The sequence below is a fragment of the Polypterus senegalus genome, chromosome 3, assembly GCF_016835505.1.
Source record: "Polypterus senegalus isolate Bchr_013 chromosome 3, ASM1683550v1, whole genome shotgun sequence".
Classification (NCBI taxonomy): domain Eukaryota; kingdom Metazoa; phylum Chordata; class Cladistia; order Polypteriformes; family Polypteridae; genus Polypterus; species Polypterus senegalus.
The window spans coordinates 116,776,863-116,792,971 of record NC_053156.1 but is presented as its reverse complement, the minus strand read 5'-3'; the positions used below and the strand labels follow the sequence as shown (position 1 = coordinate 116,792,971).

The 16,109-nt window shown below is 37.3% G+C and overlaps 1 protein-coding gene across 1 annotated transcript in view; it reads right to left on the bottom strand.

Moving 5' to 3' along the window:
- The window catches only part of LOC120525501 (prolyl endopeptidase), a 298,115-nt gene that overhangs the window by 126,805 nt on the left and 155,201 nt on the right, over positions 1-16,109 (bottom strand). The window contains exon 9 of the mRNA XM_039747852.1: positions 13,168-13,365. Within this exon, the coding sequence (XP_039603786.1) occupies positions 13,168-13,365 (198 nt within the window). The remainder of the gene's footprint in view (positions 1-13,167; positions 13,366-16,109) is intronic.

Below are 16,109 nucleotides of genomic sequence, written 5' to 3'. Positions count from 1 at the left end.
GACATCCTGGATGAAAACCTGCTCCAGAGCGCTCTTGACCTCAGACTGGGGTGACGGTTCATCTTTCAGCAGGACAATGACCCAAAGCACACAGCCAAGATATCAAAGGAGTGGCTTCAGGACAACTCTGTGAATGTCCTTGAGTGGCCCAGCCAGAGCCCAGACTTGAATCCAATTGAACATCTCTAGAGAGATCTTAAAATGGCTGTGCACCGACGCTTCCCATCCAACCTGATGGAACTTGAGAGGTGCTGCAAAGAGGAAGGGGTGAAACTGTCCAAGGATAGGTGTGCCAAGCTTGTGGCATCATATTCAAAAAGACTTGAGGCTGTAATTGCTGCATCGACAAAGTATTGAGCAAAGGCTGTGAATACTTACAGTATGTACATGTGATTTCTCAGTTTTTTTATTTTTAATAAATTCACAAAAACCTCAAATAAACTTTTTTCACGTTGTCATTATGGGGTGTTGTGTGTAGAATTCTGAGGAAAAAATGAATTTAATCCATTTTGGAATAAGGCTATAACATAACCAAAAAGTGAAAAAAGTGATGCGCTGTGAATACTTTCCGGATGCACTGTATAATGCACAATCAGGAAGAAAACAAAAGCAAAAACATCCACTCAGTTGTACTGTAAAGACGGTAGCACATAACTAGACGACAGCAGCTGCCGATCTTGCTACCTGTAGATTACATGACTTTTCACAGGGTATGGCAAATTATATGACACTGGTAAAAGCTTTCTGCTTTCCGGCACTGTTTGACATTTCCAAACTACAGCGGGCTTTCCCCATTTTTCGAAACCCAGTAACATGATGCCTTGCAGCGCAGGTGCTGTACGACTGCTTTCCAGGAATGACAAATTCAGCCATAATCTCTGCCCTTGTTTTTTTTCTTTCTTCCATTTTTTGGTGGTAAACACAAGACATGAGACCGACGAGCCACTCTTTTGTTTGCAATGTCCAAAAAATTTGTATTTCCTATTTTTCGTTGATGCATTATATGCACTGTACTTCTGGCTGTGCACTCATTGGTTCTCAACTATCACACACACAGAGCCCACCCTGCCAAAATTAAACCTGCTTGATTTTGTTGCAATGAGTCACATAGTGGTGTAAAGGGCAACGCACAAGGGTGGGCATCCCTAGTGGGATGGGGCAAGGTTCCGTACCATGACAAAGGCCAGCCGATTGGAAGCTCAAGAGGAAAGACAGGGTGTTCCCTGCCGTAAGTCAGGAAGATGACAGAAGATACCAGTTTGGATCTGGGCACACTGGCATCTCTGCAGGATCAGATTGAAGAACAATGCCCAGCCCACAGGGAGGCCAGTGTGATAGAATGACCAGGGGAGATAACAACATGTTCCCCTATACATTAGGAGACAGCATCACTGGACAGCGCTACCTGTATGGACAGCCACAAAGCATGCAGGGGACTGTATGATGTACTTCATTAGTAAATACTGATATGTAAATGCTAAATTTGTGCCATTCATTTGTTTTTTGAAGCCAAACTAAATGTCTATTCATATAATCCCCAAAATGTGACCAGTGTAGTGAAAGTACACGTCATATATTGGAAAGGTACGTTGGTGAGTGTAATGCAATCTACCAACTAATTTGTAAGTCCAGTTAATATTTTACTTCTGGACCACTACATAGACTAAACAATAAAAAAAAAAGTCTGATCCACACTTCAACAGCAGCAAATTAATGTTAACCTGACCAGTTTGACTTCACACGGGAAATTTAAGTTTAGACAAATGTAAGAAAATAATAAAATAAAATAAAATAAAAGCAAGATTTGGAAAACCTTCCAGGATTTTGTGATATTTTAAAAATGAATCATTTTCACGTATCTGTTACTCTTCAGTTTATTTTTTTACCTAGCTAATGATGTAAATATAAATGTTATAATGGCAAATGTTACAAATCTTAGCAAATTGATTCTCTGACAAACCAGATTTTAAAAGCATGTTGTTACAAAAACAGCTTTAAAGAGTTTGTTTAAATTAAAAAATATTGGAAATCACTAATTCAACACTACGGATATAATATTGTTTACATTTTTTATGTTTAGTAAGCAGCATTTTTAGTTAACAGAGAGAAAATGTCAAAGAATAAATTTGGAATGTGCACAAGGCAAAATAAATTAGGTACTCCGTTTTAATATAATCATTTATACACCTTAAGCTGAAATTCCCTCCCTATTTGTTGTTTACACTGGGGGATGCCCTTGTCCATCACTCATTAAAACTCAAGCCCTGCATTGTGGTTTGATATTTATGAGTGCCAGTACTAGATTACTTAAATGATAGCTGGGTAACTTCTTGATGGGTATACCAGTAGTTTAAAGGTGCTGCTACTACTGTGGCAATGTGGCGTAGTTTGTGGCAGGCAGTACGGCGTAATGGTTAAGGCTTTGGGAGCCAATCACTGTAGTTGTGGGTTTGAGCTGCTACTAACACTGCATGACCATGAACAGGTCACTTCACCTCTCTGTGCTCCAACTGGAAACACAAAAGAATTGGAACTTATAACTTAAGTTATATCTTAAATATTGTAAGTCACCTTAGATAAAGGTGTTAGCAAATAACTAAATGTATTAGTATTTACATATTTTTATTTTTGATTTAATTTGATATACCTATCAAACCTAGAGACAAAATTGTTTTTTATATTCTATTATAGTAAAAGGCACAATATTTTTCACTGTAATAATGGAGACACTTTTATATTAAAAAAAACAAAAAAAAAACAAAAGTGATTGAATAGGATTTCTGTTTTTGTCCTGGTATCGAAAGGTATTGTGAAATTTCACTGGTATTTATATTTTTCTTTCTTCATCTTGTAAAGCACTTTGAGCTACATTTGTATGAAAACGTGCTATATAAATAAATATTGTTGTTGTTGGTGGTATTGAATACTAAAACTCTGGTACAGTGACATCCCTATGTGGCAGGACCTTACTCTTAAACACTGCAATAAGACAGATTGACATTTATCTGTGCTCATCAGTCTTCAACAATACATTTTACACGTTATAGACTGTGTAACAAAACACATTTTACACTATAGAAAATATATTAGAATTTTAATCTGCGGATGAAGTGTGCATGATAAAGCAACCTAAAATATATATCTTTAATTTAGACTGAAAGTAAATACACCAATGTTACAATATTCATGAGCAGACTATTTTTACAACTTCTACAGCAAGATTTGCTATAAGGGGGGTGTTAACACATTTTGTATGTACAGAAATCTGGCAGGACATTTGTTCATTTTTTGATCCTGCTCATGCTATCTTACAGTCTAAATACACAGAGCCTAATCTGGTAGCAGTAGGTATAAGGGAAACACCAACCCAAGAGAGATGCTCATGATATACTTGTTTAAAGGCTTCTTCAGCACTAAGTGTACACTCAGAATGTACCAATCATGATTTGGCACTCAGTGCGTTAGAGTTACGAAGGATAAAGAAAACCTGTGCACTTATACAACTTTTCCTAAAACAGAATGAGAATGAGGCAACTACTGGAAAACTGCTTCTTCACATGTTACCTGGAGAATGCTTCCTGCAGGTCTGATATTGTGGTCAGCAAAACAGGAGCGCCACAGGGGACTGTGCTTTTTCCGGTCCTGTTCAGGCTATATACATCAGACTTCCAAAAAAATTGGAGTCCTGCCACGTGCAAAAGTTTGCTGACGACACTGCTATCGTGGGCTGCATCAGAAGTGGGAAGGAGGAGTATAGGAACATAATCAAGGACTTTGTTAAATGGTGCGAACCACCTACAACTGAACACCAGCAAAACTAAGGAGCTGGTGGTGGATTTTAGGAGGTCCAGGCCCCTCATGGACCCCATGATCATCAGAGGTGACTGTGTGCAGAGGGTGCAGACCTATAAATATCTGGGAGTGCAGCTGGATGATAAATTGGATTGGACTGCCAATACTGATGCTCTGTGCAAGAGAGGACAGAGTTGACTTTACTTTCTTAGATGGCTGGCGTCCTTCAACATCTGCAATAAGATGCTGCAGATGTTCTATCAGACGGTTGTGGCGAGCACCCTCTTCTACGCAGTGGTGTGCTGGGGAGGCAGCATAAAGAAGAGGGACACCTTACGCCTGGACAAACTGGTGAGGAAGGCAGGCTCTATTGTAGGCATGGAGCTGGACATTTTGACATCCGTGGCAGAGCGACGGGTGCTGAGCAGGCTCCTGTCAATCATGGAGAATCCATGCATAGTATCATCTCCAGACAGAGGAGCAGCTTCAGCGACAGACTGCTGTCACTGTCCTGCTCCACTGACTGAGGAGATCGTTCCGCCTCCACAATATGCGACTCTTCAATTCCACCCGGGGGGTAAACGATAAAATTATACAAAGTTATTATCTGTTATACCTGCATTTTTTTCACTCTTTAATTTAATATTGTTTTTTATCAGTATGCTGCTGCTGGAATATGTGAATTTCCCCTTAGGATTAATAAAGTATCTATACAGTAATCCCTCCTCGATCGCGGGGGTCGCGTTCCAGACCCCCCCGTGATAGGTGAATATCCAAAGTAGAAACCATATGTTTCTATGGTTATTTTTATATATTTTAAGCCCTTATAAACTGTCCCACACTGTTTATAAATATTCTCTGCAGAGTTATACAGCATAATCCCTTTGTATTCTCTTAGGTATTAGGTAAGATTCATTGAAATTATGCATATAAACACACTGTTTATATACAGTAAAACCTAAATATTATTTTAAAGTTATCGAGTGTCTCCGATATCACATATGTTACAACCATTACAATAGACAGGCCACCAGCAATAAATACGTACAATGCAAGAAAAATAGTATACAGTAAATGTGTGCACAGTGACACTAAGCGTACGTACATGTACTAAGTACTGTAAGTAGAAAATTAATTATAGTTACTCACCAACAATGACAAAATGACTTGTCTGATAACAATGAGTTTAATTTTACTGCACAACAAAGGAGAGCGTTACAGCTCGTCTAAAGGAGCCTCTTCAGGCGATTGTGTAGCACTGCCGTTGTTCTTCTTTTGGCAGTCTTCAATCCAAATCCCTAAAGCAGATTCCATCCAGACTACTGCATTATTACATCCACCTACAACTCGTTTTGCACCATGGTTAAAAGGACACTGTGGCCATAGATCTTATATTCCTTTCCTACTTTTTAAATAAAAAGAATCGTAGCCTCATTGATGCTATAATGGCATCCTACAGCGGTGTAGCTTTTCCCTCCCTTCAACAAATGCAAAACGTTTACCTTTTCGGCAATCATTAACATCTTCCATTGGCGCTTAGGAATGGCCCCTGAAGCAGCAACAGGAGCAGATCATTTTGGAGCCATAATGAAGGGCTTGACTATGCACAAAGATAAACACAAAAGAGCACAAAAGTTAACTCTTTACACGGCGAAACACGTTGATGCTGAATGAGCGAGACAAGACTTCTTGGTTAACACTGCATTCAGCAAACAGGAACTTAACTGCGTGCTCTGATTGGTTAGCATCTCAGTCAGGAGAACTTAACTGCGTGCTCTGATTGGTTAGCTTCTCAGTCATCCGCCAATAGCGTCCCTTGTATGAAATCAACTGGGCAAACCAACTGAGGAAGCATGTACAGGAAGTAAACAGACACATTGTCCGCAGAACCCGCGAAGCAGCGAAAAATCTGCGTTATATATTTAGTTATGCTTACATATAAAATCCGCGATAGAGTGAAGCCGCGAAAGTCGAAGCGCGATATAGCGAGGGATTACTGTATATCTATCTAAATCCTAGCAGTCAAATCTGCTTTCAGTGTATGACATTTTAGTCTAAGCTGGTTTGCCTGTGACAGACAGAGACATTGTACTCTTCTTTACAGTTTGTTAGACTGTTAAATTTGGCCAGGTTGGAACTGGAGTACTACATTAATAAAACTCGGCTGAGGATAGATTTTTTTAAGTGTTTATGAACCTGGCATGATTCTAATGCATTGCAGTAATCAAAACTTTGTACAGGAGTGTAATTTTGTCTCAAGGTTTTAGTCAAATAGTGTTAATCAAAAATTAACGTGTGTTGATTTTAACCTGGATGACTTTATTGGTAACTTGTTCATTTTCTTTATTTCTAGAATAATGGCAGCAAACACATAGGAGGTTTGTACGGTCTGGAACGGATTAATTGTATTTACATACAATCCTATGGGGGAAATTACTTCGGTTCACTGTGTGTGTGTGTATTTTATATATATATATATATATATATATATATATATATATTTATGTCTATTAGTGGCTAAGAGAGTTTGTCTTTTGTTGGTGGTTTCACTTTGGCGATGGAGTTGCTCTCTTTCAGCTTCATGTTGCAGCCTCATACTTCTTTCAACTCGTGAACTTTCCAGCTCTTTGAGCTTCATGCTGTAGTCTCACACTTCCGGGCCGGACAGACAGACACACACATTTCCACGCGTAGATGTTTAAATATAAGATATATATATATATATATATATATATATATATATATATATACACTAGCAAAATACCCGCGCTTGGCAGCGGCGAAGTACTGTCTTAAAATTTTTATTAAGAAGAAAATTAAACCTTTTTAAACTGAGGGAAAATATACCAATAATTATTTGTTAAGGATCTCTTTGTATACCACATTGTGAGTTCGGCCCTCCGTTGTAATATGACCAAGCTGTGCGCTGAGCTTACTCTTGAGCATGCAACGTACAGTTGGCCATGTGAAAAGTAATCTTGTTTCAAATCTCACAGCTTGGATTGCTGCTGTCATATTCGGTTTGAGTTTCATGGTTTGTTTCAGTTACGATAGTATTTGTAGAACTTGTGTTGAAGAGACATTCGGCATCTGTCAAGCGTTGTATGTATACAACCGGTTTCATCGATAACTTCACATCCAGCTTTTGAGAGTTTAAACATTCATAAACATCAAAGTGTCCACTACTGAAATCGTCACCTGTCAATCTAAGATGTTTATGAGGCATTGGCGGTTGTCAAAAGGTGTAAAATATTTGGCCATTTCGGTACACTTGAAAGCGACAACCGAACAATTCACTGGCAGCCATCAACTCACAAGCAGATGCATAGGTGAAGGGCTTAAGCATTTCACTCTTCTAGTGCTCCTGTGTAGAATAATTATCTCCTGTACCGTCATCAGTCCACACCTTGAACCTGTCCCAGTCATTCAATACATAAGACACAATGTTCAGTGTGATTGATCAAGAGTGAGCCTGATATGGCCGTGCAATATGTAACAAAGAGAATGGAAAACGTAGATGCCATCTCCGGGCATGGAAACCACTCGGTAAGTGACAGTTCTTTGATTGATGGTGATCACCTCGATAGACATGTTAATGGGGGTACGGTTGGAATGATAAAGGAAATGGGTATCTGAACAATGTAAAGTAAGTCTAAAATACCTACACAATAAATATAATCGTAATAAATGAACAATAAAACAGCGGAGAAGCCGTGGATTAAATAAAAAGGCTGTAGTTATCAGCAGGGAGACGTGAATCCCATGGCGAAGCAAGGAAGGGAATGTAGAGACTGGAGCGACGGACGGCCTTATATAGGCAGGCAGCCAATAACGTGGGAGGAGACACACGGTGACCGAGCTGCAGGCTATGGACATATATATGTACGTAAGTAGGATTCAGTTAGCGTTGGGAACCCGCATACCAAATTCCTTGAAGATGGGCCCATAAGTAACAAAGACCGTTGAAAAGTTCAATATGGCGGCCGACAGTGGCATCATACCACCAAAATAAGTACCAAATTTCAGCCTTCTACCTACCTATAGTACGTACATTGGTTTCGGTTAGCGCAGGGAAGCCGCCTACCAAATTTCGTGAAGAAGAATTTCGAAATGAAACCTGCTTAACTTTTGTAAGTAAGCTGTAAGGAATGAGCCTGCCAAATTTCAGCCTTCTACCTACACGGGAAGATGGAGAATTAGTGACATTGGAAACTTCAATATGGTGGCCGACAGTGGCATCATACCACTGAAATAAATACGTACATTGGTTTTGGTTAGCACAGGGAAGCCACCTACCAAATTTTGTGAAGATGGGGCCATAAATAAGAAAGTTCAACATGGCGAACGTTGTCAACCGTTATGACTGTTACGCATAGAATTTCGAAATGAAACCTGCTTAGCTGTTGTAAGTAAGCTGTGAGGAATGAGCCTGCCAAATTTCAGCCTTCTACCTACACGGGAAGTTGGAGAATTAGTGACGTTGGAAGGTTCAATATGGCGGCCGACAGTGGCATCATACCACCGAAATAAGTACGTACATCGGTTTTGGTTAGCGCAAGGAAGCCACCTACCACATTTTGTGAAGATGGGGCTATAAATAAGAAAGTTCAAAATGGCAGGCGTTGTCGACCGTTATGACCATTACGTGTAGAATTTCAAAATGAAACCTGCTTAACTTTTGTAAGTAAGCTGTAAGGAATAAGCCTGCCAAATTTCAGCCTTCTACCTACACGGGAAGTTGGAGAATTAGTGATGAGTGAGTGAGTCAGTCAGTCAGTAAGGGCTTTGCCTTTTATTAGTATAGATATATACATATTCTAAACAGAAGATTCTACAGTCTGCCACTCGATCAGCAACTCACTTTCTCCGCTGCCCCCTGACAGGAGTAATTCTGCATAGTTTGTTAAAAGGAGGACTCAGTTTTATTTTTTAAAGTAAAGAACTATGACATGGTTGAATTATACTTTAATTATTTTATTAAGCCTACATTTAAAATGTAATGTCTGTTAGGCTGTATTGCTGTCCTACAGAACTGTGGACTACTCTGCTCCAAATACATTTAAGAGAAAAAATTAACTCCCGTCTAGTTTATCATTGATATAAAAGTTTTAAAGGCTGCATTTACTGTGTGTAAGTGATTGTAAGTGTTTTGAAACTGTAAAACTATTTTTAAGGGACCTTATTTATTGATCAGCAAGTCTGGTTTATGATGGATGAGTGCCTGTGGTGGATCCCCTTCTAAGGTTGTTTTCTGCCTTATTCCTCAATCCTGAACTGGGTAAACTGGGTACAAATTGGATGGAAGGATGTATCCACAATTGTATTTACTGTTAATTATTTTGGGCAAAAAATGTAAAGATTATAAAAAGGTGAGTAAATGGATGAATTATCATCATCTTATGAAACGTTTTGCTCTGAGATAAAATGTCAACTAGTATGAGCTTTATAAACATACAGTATCTTTACAACTATTCATTCTGTTTAGGAATGCTGGGAGCCAGAGCCAAGACCAGCAGCAATGCAAGGTAAGAGCCAATAAGTAAGGTAGGAACCAATACTGAATAGGTCAGTTCACTGCAGAGCACACTGATGCCAAGCACAAACTCATTTTTTGGGGGGTGAATACAGAATTGACAATTACCCTAACATACATTTGCGGCATGTTGGAAGACAACCTGAGTATTAGAGGAAAACTCAAACAACTTTAGGAGAACATCCAGACTCCTACAGGCAGTACCTGAACTGGGTCTCTGACATGGCACTCTGGAGCCGTAATATAGTGCTGCTAGCCATTGCCTCGTTTCACCCTCTGTAACATATTTAATTCTTTCTTTTTTGTATTTTATCATTTTCTAATTATTTAGAACATTTTACAAGGTTTTCACAATTGATCTTACAGTTATAGTTATGAAATTTGATAGTCCAAAATAATTAAAAGTAAATACAATCATGGGTTGAATAACTTCCTATACAGTAAGGTTGATTGAAAGTGATACAGTAGAGGTATCTGCTTCGGTATTGTGATTTTAAAATACAATGTAAGGTTTGTTGCTTTTTTTGCAGAGCCCACAAAATGTTACTTGAGGATTCTTCTGTTGCACTGCAAATGAATGGCACTTGCTGTATGGCCAACTATGATAACCTATAAATAAAACAAGGAAGATCACGTACAGTATCGACTCATTCAAACTACCACTACCCTTATTCTGAATAAAAAACACAAAATGCACTACCAATAATCACACTATATTTAGTGTGATAAAACCTATCATACTCCATTCCAGAACAGTAAAATTAAATTGATTTCAAGCCTGGTTAAATATTTAATAAGCTCCATATTGTCTTTGCATATTGTAAATAGAGTAACGCTACCTAATGTAAATGACTATTATATACAAAAACGTACGGTAGATGAAACATCCACTTTTTTTTTTTGGATATATGAAAATAACATAACAAAAAAGTAAAAACATCCATAAGTGTATACATTTATGCAAAGTCAGCTGACAGATTAAACTTTACTATAAGCAGTTTTTTGAAAAACAACTGTACTGTTCCATAAAGTGAACAGCAAAATGAACAGCTGAATGGTGGCCCAGGCACACTGGTTCTGTTGATTTAATACAGCCTGTTTACTTCACATAAAACGGATTATCTAAATGGAATGGAAGAGGAGAATGGAATTTTTGGAATGACAGGCCCATGAGTGATGAAAACCTGCAACCACCGTGTCAGAAAAGAATTCAGTTGACAAATTACTTTGTTCAGACTTACCTACGACCAGTGCCAGTTACTTGCTGTTCCGTCTCACTGAAAACAATCTAAACAATCACTTTGTACGCTTAGCCAAGCATTTCTCCATTAGAAACTAAAAGGCAAGTCTTTGCTACCATTAGGCCGAATAAATTTAGTCAATTGCAACCTATTTGTTAGCACTGCTTTAGGATATTGTGCTTGTCTCCTCATCAAACTGTAGAGCCATGAGTTATTAACTGAATAAAGATTTTTGTTGAGATTATATAAAAAAAAAATCTATTACTGTGCTACTAAATGGCAATATGTTAACTTAATAGCTAAATATTTAACTAATGAGGGAAAAGATGACACAAATGAAGAGGGATCTTCACAGTTTATTTATCTTCATGTATTACAAGAAATGTGCTTACGTTTATTTCTATGAAAATATTGCATGCTTTCATAATTTTCTGTAAATCTCGTTAAAGTATAATTTGGTATAAGTGCTCTGAGTGTGACTTCTGGGAAGAGTTCTGTCTTAGCATAAACTGGACTCAACTCATTATTCAGCAAGACAGTTTACAACCTGGTTAATGTTCTCTTTACCACACCATACTGCCTTTGTGCTCTGCTACCCAGAATCTGTAGTGGAAAGTAACAAATTGTATTTTCATATACTTGAGTAGACAATATAGGGAGTTGTACTTTTTACAGTATTTTAAAATGCAAGTACTTTTACTGTTTAAAATGCACATTTAGTTATTAACAATTCTAATTTATTGCATTCTTTAAAGCAGGATGTTACAATTGATTTCTTATGTTCAAAAGGCAAAGTTTACAATGAATAATTAAAATGTAACTGCACTTAAATACTTTTGGAGTTGTAGGTCATCATGATACTGGAGTTTGAAGTGTTTTTGTAAATGACACAATAGCTGTGCAGCTATCTCCAGCTGAGGGTGCATTGGCATTTTTTCCCATGAATCTTCTCTCAATAACTCACAATAATCCCTAATAATAAAGTAAAAACATGTTTTAAGAAATGTTTGCAAATTTATAAAAAATCTTAAAATGAAACCACTCAGACCCTTAATTAATTACATTATAGAAGCCCTTTAGGCAGCAATTACAGCTTCAAGTCTCCTTGGGTAAGTATCTACAAGCTTTGCACACCTTGTTTTGGCCAGTTTATCCCACTCTTCCTAGTAGATCTTCTCAAGCTCTAGTACATTTAACGGGAAGCACCTGTAAATCATCTTTAGGCCTCTAAACAGATGTTCTATGTGGTTTTAGTCTGGGCTTTGGCTGAGCCATTTATGGACAGCTAGAAACTTGTCCTGCACTGTCTTCCCTATTTGCTTCAGGTCGTTTTCAAGCTGAAAAGGGAACTGTCACCCAAGTCTAAGGTCATGTGCACACTGGATAAGCTGTCCTTCAAGAACCTCTCTTTATTTAGCTGCATTCATCCTTACGGCAATTCTGGCCAGCCTCATTTTCCCAGCTACTGAGAAACACTCCCATCGCATAATACTGCCACCACCATGACTCTCTTTAGGGATGGTATTAATCAGGTGATAAGCAATGCTTGGTCTTTCTGAGAATTAGTACTTGGAGTTCTGCCCAAAGGGTTCAATTTTTGACTGATCAGACCAGAGAATTTTTTTCTTTATGCTCTCAGAATCCATTAAACTGTCATATCCCTTTAACTTTTTCTTAATGCTTTGAGAGCCACTTTAATGCTTTCTGGCAAACTCCCAGTGGCCTGTCATATGAATTTTGTGCTGCTGAGATGATCATCCTTTCAACAGATTCAATCTTATTAAAAGAGGACTTCTAAAGGTCTGCTGGAGTGACCATTGAGTTCTTCAACACCTCCTAGACACTGGCCCTTTTTGCCCAGTTACTCAGTATGGCAAGATAGCCAACTCTAAGAAGAGTTTTGGTGGTTCCAAATGTCTTCCATTTCACAATTACTGAGGCCACTGTGGTCTTGGAACACACAAAGTTTTAGAAGTGCTTTTACACCCTTACCCTGATCAATACCTCACCACAATTTTCTATCTATCTACTGTGGAGGTCTACAGAGAATTCCTTGGATTTCATGGCCTGGCTTCTGTCCTGAAACACAGTGTGAGTTGTGGGACTTTATATGCACATGTGTGTGCCTTTCCAAACAATGTCCAGTGGATTCAATTTGCAATAGATAGACTCAAGTTCTAGACACACCTCAAGGAGAATCAAAGCAAACAGAATGCATCTGACAATAATTTGATGTGCCACCACAAAGGGTCTGAATACTTATATAAATGAGAAATATCAGTTTGTTTCTTTAATAAATTTGCAAACCTTTCTGAAAACATGCTTTCTCTTTGTCATTATGGATTATTAAGTGTAGTCTGACGGACAAAATAGGAACTTTATCAATTTAAAATTAAATCTACAACACAATACATGCAGAAAGTGGAGGAGGGATCTGAAAACTTTTTGTATCTACTTTTTCCCAGGATGTACTGTATTCTTTTTGAGCTAGTAATGTGGCAATTATGTATTTTAGAAATGTATAAGAACATTTTAACAACATAACTGGAAACGTACTGTGCCAAATTAATTTTAAATAACATATATTCAAAAGGCACTCACCTGGTACAAGAAATGAGGTGAAGTAGTAAAATATTTCAGAATCCTTCTTGCGGCCTGTAAATCCAACTATGCTCCCAACATCCAGAGGGAAAGTCTTTAAATGCGCTCCTGTTTTCAGACTGTACATTTTCAGCATATTCTTCACATCATGAAGGTAACATATAAACAAGTAAGTTGAGTGCACACAAGAAGCAAATTCTAGGGAGGGAAAAATGAAAATTTAAAATTGTATTTCTGAATTTTATTTTCAATTTCACTGTTCAAAAGTTCTATTACTTATTTATAAGGAATTATTAATTGAACTAAAGCATACCAACATCTACAGAGTTATTTAAAAAAAAAACACTAAGAGATAAAGAATTTGAATTCTGTTTTTTTGGAACCTATTGTCATTTACATCTGCACAATAGAAGAAAGAAAACATTTGGAGACTTGGTACATTGATAAGTAAGTATTTTACTTTTTATGGTTCAAATGTGCTGTGGTTGTACTAATATAAAAAATATATGATATCTGCCCTATGAGAATTATTAATACAACTGTTGGATGCCAGTATTTAATTTTAACTCTAGGACTAACGGTTTGTTTTATTCCTTCCTTTCAAGGTGTAAAAGAGGGGATTTCAAATATGATTCTGACAATCTGTGTCTTAAATCATCGCTGACATCTTTGCAAACTGGTATAGTTTATCCTTTCTTCAGTCTTTGAGTTTGTGTTAACATTTTTTTTCTTGTCCTCAGTAAGGCATTTATGTACCCTTGAGTGTCCACAAATGACTGCCGCCTGTCACCATCTATTGGCTTCAACTGAACAAATGAAGTTGTTATCTCAGGTTAATGTTCATAGATACCCCAGTGACAAATCAGTGTGTGCAGTACAAATGAAATGAATTCCGGCAATCATTTCTATATCATGTTTAGCATGCATTTATCATATTCTGACAAACAGCAAAGAAAATTTGATTTTATTGTCATTAATCAGTTACTACTGTCATTTTCAGTGGCTGAAAGACAAGTGATCATTAGCTTAGAAAGACTTAAAAACTTGTTGTCTACAATGGTATTTTTAACAGTAATGCGAATTTTTAAGAAAGGGGGAACCTTAAATTATTGTTCTCAATCGTTCAAAGGACTGGGAGTTTGACAGGGAAATAAAGAAAAATGGGCTACACTGTGGTGCCTCTTTATTGTTTTGTTATTATCAAATGTCTTTATCAACATCCACCTTGCAGAATATATATATAAAAATACAGTCCTTCTCAATCTCAGAAAGGACAGCAGTAGTTCAAAGGCAGGATCACCCTTAATAAAGGACATCATGATTACTATCAAACCTTTTCAGTTTCTTTTTAGGACTTTATTTTTACAGGCAGCCCTTTTAAGTGAAAAAAAACTAAACTTGTCACTTTCTTCAAAAAAGGGAAAAAGGGGCAATTTTGAATTCAAAAGCATATCTTGGAAGTCTTCACATTCAATAGAAGGTGCATAAGTGCACTTTCTCAGGGAGGAGGTTTTTTCTCATAAAAAAAAAATATTTTTCTAAGTAAGAAATAAAAAATCTGACCTATACTATTTTCAGTGCTAGGAGTGAATTCAGTATAAAGAAATAATCAGGTTCAGTCAGAAAGTGGAACATTTTTATAAGGTTATGAACTTCAATGGTTCAGACACGAGTTTAACAAACTTCACTCCTGATAGGATGGAAATCTCTGCAGTAAGCAGGGTTAGAGGTCTGCTAGTACTACAGTGCCCTTCATAATGCCGCTTGGGACAAAGACACTTTTTTCTTGATTTTTCCCCCTGCTCCACAGTTCAAAATTATAAATGAAACAATTCAGATGTAATAAAAGTACACATCACAGACTTTAATTTTATGGTATTTGCATAAGTTTCAGTCACACCATGCAGAAATTACAGCACTTTTTTTAACAATGATAAAGGTTCATCTTTGACTCATCTGTCCACAAGACCTTTTTTCCTTAATTCTGCAGGCTTTTTGAAATATTCTGTCACAAACTGAAACCTGACAATCCTGCCTCTGTGGCTAACTAGTAATTTATATCTTGCAGTGTGGCTTCTGTATATTTGTTCATGAAGTCAGCTGGAGATATACATCTCTGACACATAACATAGCTGCCTCTTGAAGACCACTTCTGATCTGTCGGAGAGATATTTGGGTCTTTTTCTTTACCATAGTAAGGATACTTCTATCAGCAGCATTGGAGTTCTTCCTTGGTCTACCAGTCATTTGGTGATTACTGAGCTTAACAGTTTGTTTCTCTCTTCGTAATTATATTCCAGAAAGTTAATTTAGGTAATCCAAAAGTTTTACCGATGCCTCTTAATTTTCAGTCTCATAATAGCTTTCTTTGGCACAGCTCTTGTCCTCATGCTTTAAAATGGCAAATACAGATTCCAAAGGGTAGAAGCAAGCCTAAGTATCTTATGAAGCAATCAAACACATTCAAGGAATTGCAAATGCCTGGGCCACCAACTGTCCTGAACATTACCATGCCTTGAAATGCAGGGACCATTTATTCAAAAATGTTGAAATCTCTTTATCACGTGACAAAAATGGATGCAAATAATCTTAATTTAAAGTCTGCAATGTGAACTTTAATGGTGTCTGAATGGCTTGATTTGTAATTTAGAATTGTGGAGCAGAGGTGTAAATCAAGAAAAAATGTGTCTTTGTCCCAAACATAATAGACTGCACTGTATAAGTCTTTTTGTGCACTGGACTGGCAATAAAAAAAAGGACATGTCCCAAAAAGTAAATTTTTTAGTGGCAAACCCTTTTCTTCTTTGCCTGTTGTAAGGACAGTATTCGAAACAAAGATATATAAATTAATATTTTGTAATCTAAAATTAGTATAAGGTACAAGATGCTTGTTGCTTCTCTCAGGCCATTTGAATTTAATGATACAGCAGTAATGAAAATGA